The sequence below is a fragment of the Microplitis demolitor genome, chromosome 2 (genome assembly GCF_026212275.2).
Source record: "Microplitis demolitor isolate Queensland-Clemson2020A chromosome 2, iyMicDemo2.1a, whole genome shotgun sequence".
NCBI classification, from domain to species: domain Eukaryota; kingdom Metazoa; phylum Arthropoda; class Insecta; order Hymenoptera; family Braconidae; genus Microplitis; species Microplitis demolitor.
The window spans coordinates 10,336,326-10,344,917 of NC_068546.1; the positions used below are offsets into that span (position 1 = coordinate 10,336,326).

Below are 8,592 nucleotides of genomic sequence, written 5' to 3' on the forward strand. Positions count from 1 at the left end.
ATTTTTTTTTTAATACATATAATAATTTTTAATAATCGCCCCTCTCCCGCAGCCGCCTCTGTTGCCTCTCCAATTATTTTTAGAGCCACGGTTCCGACCTCTTCGTCCCCTGGCTACGCCTCCAGCGGCCCACCGATTTGAAGTATCTGAAAAGCAAATCAAATCTTTAGATTTCTTTAAATCTAATAGGAAAAAATAATATATTTGAAGATCTCATAAATCCAAAAGTTTCTCATAAATCCCTATAAAAATTTCATGAGAATAAATGAGTTCTTTGAGAAGTGCTACAGTTAAGTGAAGGCCTTAAACATACAGCTTTGAAAATCTCTTGGAATTTTCATGGATCAAACGTACCAACTGCTGATGGAGCTACTGCCGGAGCTGGTGCTGGAGCTGGAGCTGGTGCTAGAGCTACTGCCGGAGCTGGTGCTGGAGCTGGTGCTGGTACTGGAGGTAGTACTGGTGCAGGAGCTCCTGGTGGGACTACCGCTGCCACTTGTACTCCTGCTTCTGCTACTGGAAGAGGTATGTCGGCTACAATTATGTTAGCTGCACCCGACACCCCTCCTCTATTTCCAGCTGGCAGGCACGGTGGTGGTGATGGTGGTGGTGGTGGCAGTAGCTGCCAGTAATTTGGGTTGGCCTGTGGAAAAGGTGGCTGATAATAATATTGGGCACGTCCACGGGCCAACCTGTTGTATGTTTGAATGGCTGCATCAGCAGCCGCTCCAGCTTCAATGAGCTCCCTTTCTTCTGAAAAAAAATGCCATTAATTAATATGATTTTAATATATACATACAAACATGACGTTCGTATATACATACATAAACATTTAGATATATATATATATATATATATATATATATATATATATATACACATATATATATATATATATATATATATATATATATATATATATATATACATATATATATTTAATCTATTTAAAATTACTACTTAAACCTTAAAAGACAAAACAAGACATTTGTCAAAAAAATGCATCTGTTATTAATTTCTTACGTTCTATTCAGTAAAATTTACTGAGATTCGATCTAGGCGCGCTGTTGACGAGAATATCAGTAATATTTACTAATATTTTTTTTCCGTGTACACACACACACACACACACACACACATATATATAAAAATATATATATAAATATGTATATATACGAATGACAACGAGTGTACTTACCGTTGAAATTCTCTCTGTTGTTCATAATTTTCTGTAAATAAATAAATAAATAGTTAATAATTAACAAATTTTTGTTTATTTGCATAAATATTATTATTATTTTACTTCAAGCATGCTTAATAATAAAAATAGCAGACATTAGACATTCGTTTATTTTTTAATAAACATAACTTGATTGTAAGTAAATAGATGAAAGTTTTTAACATGTAATTGATACAATTTTGTTTTATAAGTATTTAAGTTGTTTATTTAAAAAAAAAAAAAATTATTTAATTATCTGCCACTTTCAGAATTCTTCAAATATATTTGAATGCTTAAGGTAAAAAATAGAAAAAAACGGTGTACTTACGCGTTTTTTGTTAGCAAATGAATGATGACCGGCTTTTCGCAGTTACGTTTTTGGTCCTTTGTTTTAGTTATTTTTTTTTTTTTTTGGCGCGCAACTTATAAAACAACATCAATAAAGGGATCAATTGACCTGTTAGCTCGTATGGTAATCTATACTTCTTACCGTTAGAGTTGTTTATTCTCAATGTTGGTATTACAGAATGACGATAAATTCGACAACAGCCCTGATAGCTAAGCTGGCAGCAAGCTAACCTGCTGAAGCAAATTGTCACCAAGTTGGCTGCGAAAATTGGCATGTTCATAAGTTGACGATAACTACCCGCCAACTGTCTAAGAAACTTCATCAGAAAGTTGGCAAGTGATTGTGGCAGTAGATTGTTGTCAACTTTCTAGAAAAGTTAGTAACAATTGTAGTCAACATGCAGTTACGGAACTCAAAAAATTTCATGACCACTTCTCTACACCTTGATAGCAACTAATTGACATAAATTTTCTGACCAAAAAATCTCGCTATCACGGAGCTGAAAGCAACTCTACACTATGTAAATATTAGCTACATGATGAATAAAATGAAATCTCTCTCATATCAAATACACCTCGATGACCTGTTGAGCTCAATCCACAGTCACATTGAAGCTGATGAAAACTCTCTTACAGATAAACATTTTAACTCGAAAACTGAAAGAAAAAATTTGACATCCCGGTGACGTTTAGTACCCATAAAAAATTTCATTTCAATTTTTTTTTCTCTCACACAGAAAATTACATAAAAACTTGTAGTTAAATATCGGTTTTGATTTTTCTTCAAATTTATAAGCTATTTTGCGTATAAGAGAGCTAACAGGTTAAAATAATACTTTTTATATATACTTTACGTTATTAAGATACTAAAAGTTTCATTTCAATTTTAATTTCTTAGCTGAAACTCTGGTTTCCTGGGTTGCCGCTAAAATTGGAAATCTTGACGCAGCACGAAAATTGGTATACAACTTGCTATACAATTTGACGTAAATTTACTAACCAAATGTGAATGCAAGTTCATTTCAAAAATTGTATACTACTTATCGTCAAAAATGAAAAAGCTAGAAGTTGACGGATATTTGACAAAAAATTCAAGGAAGGGTTTACGTCCTCAGTGGCCTCAAGTGCCTCCACCTTTCAATCAATTAGTGAACTTGAAAAACACAAATAGTGTATACAGGCTGTCGTCAGTAACGAAGAAGCCCGAAATCGACAGACATTTGACGAAAAATTCAAGGTAACTTATTCCAGTTTTTCTGTCAAATCGTCGGTAAATTTTGTCAAATTACCGTCAATTTTAAGCTAAAGTGGCTATTGGGGTATTTACTACACTAAATCTTACTGAACCTAATAGCACAGTTTGCTTTAGCAAAAGTTTACTTACAAAAGTTTCCTTAAATTTTTTGCCAAATCTCCGTCAACTTTAGACTTTTCCGTTCTTGACGACAGTTTGTATGTAACTTTCTCTACAATCGTACGTAAATTTACTACCCGAATAAGAATGCAAATTCATTTCAAAAATCGACTTAAAAAAAGTTGTCGTCAATTTTCAGGCAAATTGTATGTCAATTTATTGTTAATTTGACTTGAAAACTTGGTAAGTATTTTCTTACTGTCAAATTGTAGTTATTTTCAGGTATTAATTTAATTACATTCTGAAATAGTAAAATACAAATGATCATTACCGATATTTTTTTTCGTAAAAAGTTACCTCTAAATTAAGCAAAAATTTCCCGTAATACTTCTTCCTAACTTTTGCTATTGGCCAGAAAATTTCAGGCAATTTTAATGTCAAATTCCAGTCAGTTTTGAGATAAAGTGGCTATCCTGATTAGGGGAGTTTTATAAATCAGGACTTACTTCAGCCAAAGACGGTTAATTACAACGTCTGTATCTGTCATCGCGCTAAATTATACGATTTTGATACCACCTAGCGGATTTAACTAGAATAGAACTTGAGAAAATAAGGAAAAAAAATTCTAGCAACCTACAAATATAATATTTTTGTGATACATGTACGCAAAATCAACAAACATTAAAAAAAAACAAGTAAAACTCTGAATGTAAAATGAATAAGAAAAAAATTTATCTTAGATATTAATAAGGATTTATTTTATAGTCCATTTAACTCAATGTAACTATAGTAAAAAAATACAGACTGAAGCACTGCTGGTGGCGTAAAAATGAATCATTGCTATAAAAAAATTTCAATGGTTTACTCAATCTTGGCTTTTCTTATAACTTTTTATTCTCTGGCAGTGCCCCTAACGCATGAAAAAGTTTATAAAAGTGTCTAAATTGGGGGTGCTATAGTATATGCTGGCCTAATTTCATAATTTAAATTAGTTCTCATAACTAAAATGAATAAAGTTTTAGAATTTTGAGACGAACAATCAATTATCTTTCGAATAGAGAAGGATTTTTTTGAAAATTTATTATTTTAAAAAAGTTTTTAAAAATGAGAGCTAAAAACCACTATGTGAACAGTATAGATATACGGTAAGCTCGCGTCATGACACTTCACACATATACAAGTGTTTGTTGAACGTGTACTTGGCGCGAGACACTACCGTGTCTCCTGATTATATAAAATATAGAAGATTATTTTTGGTTTTCTGATCTTTCTAAATATATATATATATATATATATATATATATATATATATATATACATATATATATATATATGTATGTATATAAATATATAAATAGCAAATATTTATGATATGATTTTATATATTATTGTATTAATTTATATAGTTTTTCTCTAAAATCTATTATTTTCCCATCACCAACATAATAACTATTTTTAAACATAACGATTCCATAGGATATTTACCACAAATTAGGATTATAAGGTTATTGTGTGATTTATCTCTCTACATGCATGTGACACATACCCATTTGCATATGTGTATGAATGACCTTGAGACTGTAAAAAGGTACAGGAATAAGCTGGAGAGAATAATTCATTCGCGCTGTGCGAATCTGCATTTAGCTAATATCTAGCGCTATTTAATTGCGAATAGATTTGCCGCGTCTGCATGAAGAATTTGATCTCCGGCTATCGTCTTATCTCGAGGCGCATTTCGCTGACGCTCAGTGCGATTTGTGGGTAGGAATACTTAGTGCGAAATTAGCATCGAGCCCGGCAACTTGCAAGGTATATAAAAAAAAAAAAAATATAAATATTCAACAAGAAAGATGTACGTCACCCGCCACCATTATAGAGCGTTTTCGACATGGTTTCAGCTGCTGAGGCACCAATGCAGTTTCAATGTAAGTACTGTTTACTTCCGTTGACTAAATTTAATTAAATTTCACAAAAAAAAAAAAAAAAAAAAAATTTAAATTATATATATTTTTACTCTTTTTCAGACGTTACTGGAAATCGGGATCCTCGTGTATGTTTTTACGAGGCCGATCAATCCGCTGCTGGGGATGAGGCTGTTCCTCGACGTCAAAGAGCCTCCTCGGGTTCAGTTGGAAGCGCCGAACACCGAAGAGATTTGGGTCTTGGCTACCAGCCTAATAGAAATGGCTGAGGACCTTATGAGGTAGGGAGACAAGCTAAGAATTTATTAGAACGTTTTTTTTATGATTTTTTTGTTAATTCTTTTTTTTTTTTATATAGAGCTGACCTGCCGAGGGCCCCCGAGGAAGCTTAATCATCTCCAGCAGCGGTTCAACCTCTATTTTTTTTTCTTCGTTTTTTTTTTTTTTTTAAAAAGGAAATTTTGTATTCCCAAGAAATATGTTTGTATATATTCACCTTTGAGATGTAAAATAAAAACCTCTCTTTTTTTTTTTTTTATTTAGTGGGATTTTTTCTTTTTTTCTTATCTTTTATAAGATATTTCTTTTAATAATTAGTTTGGTTTTTAGAATTTAGTTTTAATTATAATTTTAAGGTAATTTTAGTATTTTTTTTCTCTTTTTTTTTTCCTTTTTTTTTTGTTTAACTGAATTTTAGGACAGAATTATTTTTAACTTAAGTATAGGTTTTTACTACGGCCGTATATGAGTGGGAGTGAGCGCGTGATATAAGAAGTTGAGAGTGAGTGAGAACGAATGCTCAGCATAGGGGGGGGGGGGTGCTAATCGGTCTCTTCTTTGCCCGTATTCGCAGCTCCCGCGGTAGCATAGCATCAATGAGATGTTAATTATCGACCGTCGGATTGATCTCTTCTTAATAGATCTTAACCGGCAAGTGGCGCCATCTTACGGTAGTCAAAGGAACCATTCTCTCAAACAGCTTATTTCGTTGACGACATAGATTATATGGTTCTTACATGAATAATCCTCATATTGGATGGATTTTAACAATAATAAAAGATGAAATTCTACTAAAATAGATAATAATTGACATGTATGAATGTGGAATGCATGGAGAGAGGTTTTTACAGGTTTTTGAAATTGTAATATAGGCGAAACATTTCCTTTCTATGCTTCCTGGCAATATCACAAATTTAAAAATTATTACAAATTCGTGTTCAGCTTAGTATAGATTATAGTTGAATTGTCATATTACATGAACTTTTCCGCTGATTTAGCAAGGTCATGTTTATTTTTATTTAATTTATTCTTTTTGAAGGAAAAGATAATATTTGAATATAGCGTTTAGTTGAGTCGTTCTTATAGCTAGTGGACGTTCATTGCAATACGTGGTAAGTTGGCTACTTTTGATTAAAACCCATTTTCAATTTTAAATATACGGAATTTGGTAGTATCTGGTTCAGTTCACGATCTGAAATTCGGTAATTCCAGGATTTGTTGCTGGAAATGTGTTTTAATCGCCCACCTGCCGAGATTATCGATCCAGAATTGGATCCTTTACCGATCCCACTGGAGGAGGTTCTCATCGAAGTACAAGCCCGTTGGTACTTGGATTCGGACCCCATCTTTTTGTTCGTGACCAACCAGTGTAAGATCGATTGGATCCGTTCTGTGGCACCACCGTCATCCCCGCTGGATGCCGATAGTCGTGTTCTTACCCTATTAGAGGTAAACGGATTTGTCTTGTTTTTTTTTTTTTTTGAAAAATGATTTAACTATAATGAGAGAAGGAAACTTTCTTCTATATTTTGTTAACTTATAGATTTCAGTATATGGTGGTCAATTTGCATTTGCATTTTACTGATAATACCAAGGTTTGTGACAGTTATTTATTGGAAGTTTTAAGAAATTTTCGTGACGTTCGAGAAAACAGGAATAATTTGCGATTATTGAACTCAAGTTTAAAAAGTTCCTCTATAGCCTGGCTATTCCAAAGACGTCAATGATTGTAAATTTTGGGGAGTAAAATTTTTTTTTTGGAATAAAATTTTTTGAATGGATTTCCAAAATGTTGCAATTTTATTTTGTTATTTTTCAAGAGTTTCCTCAGTATATTTTATTCTCTAATTTTTACTTCTTTTACTGTGATAACTCTCTCACGACTAGCGCGTCTTATTACTGCTGACTAGCCATTTATGCGCAAAGTCAGGCATTTAGTCATCTGGTTTGAAGCTAGCATAATGTGTGTGTCTATTGGTCAGAAGTACGACCTTGGGGATCCCATTTATTATTTTGTAAGAATCTATGCCGAATTCGCTTATATTCGGAGTATTTTTGCAATCTGGGATCCCAAAATTCATATTTGTGAGTGTTATTACTCGTGTGGTGTACGCAACAATCTATAACACGTAAGTGTTCAAGTATTAAGTCAAGGTCAATTGTGTTTGTAACGTTATGATTCTATTTGTTTGTCCGGTATTTTTTAAGCTGTGGTTCTTTGCCCTACTGTCCTGACCGATTGAAGCGTGAGCTTTTTCTGGCCTGGAGTAAACATCTTTGGAGGGAAAAGGACGAGGATTTAGATGATTGGATGAAAGATTGGATACGGATCTCCTGGCTCTTTGAGGAGGATAGGAAAGTTGAGCGGGAGGGGGGAAAATTCAAGGAATTGGACTAAAATGGTGCAATTCGGTCATCACCAGCGTTTGCTGGGTAACTCAGGAGATGTTATCACTCTCGAGTCACTTTTAGCTGTCAATTTTCTCTTTTCAATAAAGAGGAAATGAGCTTGAAGATCGTTTGTTCCTTCTTTTAACCCAAAACTTACCCATCCTTTTTAATAACCGTATACAATCTCGGATATAAATATGCGAGTGTAAACGGAGAGAAAAAGCAGTTTTTACTTTCTATCCCTTTTTTCCTTTAAATTTATTATTATTATTATTAAATGGCGCGATTGGCCAGGTAAGTTAATTAAAATTTTTAAGGAACATGTGACCATTATGAGGTGAGTAACATCCTGATGTTCGTTTCTGAGAGGAAATATCTTTTCTATTTCTTGCTTCCATTTCCTGTTATTATAGGAGGTGAAATCGGAGTAATAAGGAGGTTTTCCTGGAGCTGAAGTTTTGTTTAAAAGGTGAATTTTAGTAGAGAATGGTGTTTTTTCAGGAGTCATGTCAACGGCTGTAATAATGTTCGGAGTTGCGCGTGCGCTGTGAGAGGTAAGCACTTGTCTCTCAGCTAGATTTTTAAAAATAATTTCTTTAGTTTTGACAGGAATTACCAATTCTCTTGTTTTCTCAAATGTCCAGGTGACTTAAAAATTTGTTATAATTTAAATGAATTTGAATTTAGAAATATAATTTTTCAAAACTTAATCTTATAAATTTAGATTTTAAATATTTCCTTAATTAAAATATAGTAATATAATTTTCTTAAAATGTTATGTCGGTAAAATAGGAATCCTCTTTCAGGACGACGTAAAGTGTCGGTAAATGTATAAGAATTTATAAAGTCACAGAAAGGCCGAAAATTATTTTGGGTCTGGATTTCGAGTACTTTAAAAGAGGATTTCTATTTTTCCGTGAAATTTTGATTTAACTTATACATTATTCTTATCTTGTTTAGGATGATTAGATCGGAGCGTTGAAGTCTGAGAGATGAAGGCCTCTCGTGGTACGAGTTGGAGTTGCTGATTTACTTGCAGAGAAGACGACACGACTTGAAAGAGCTGGTGGAGTTTCCTG

General features: G+C 33.1%; 1 protein-coding gene across 1 annotated transcript; it reads right to left on the reverse strand.

The window, feature by feature from the left end:
* Positions 1 to 337: 337 nt before the first annotated feature.
* On the reverse strand, positions 338 to 7,674 carry LOC128667337 (uncharacterized). The gene is made up of 2 exons (XM_053736996.1): positions 7,671 to 7,674; positions 338 to 753 (listed from the first exon to the last, which is right to left on the reverse strand). Exons 1-2 carry the CDS (start codon positions 7,672 to 7,674, stop codon positions 338 to 340), a joined length of 420 nt encoding a protein of 139 aa, XP_053592971.1.
* Between the last annotated feature and the right edge of the window lie 918 nt (positions 7,675 to 8,592).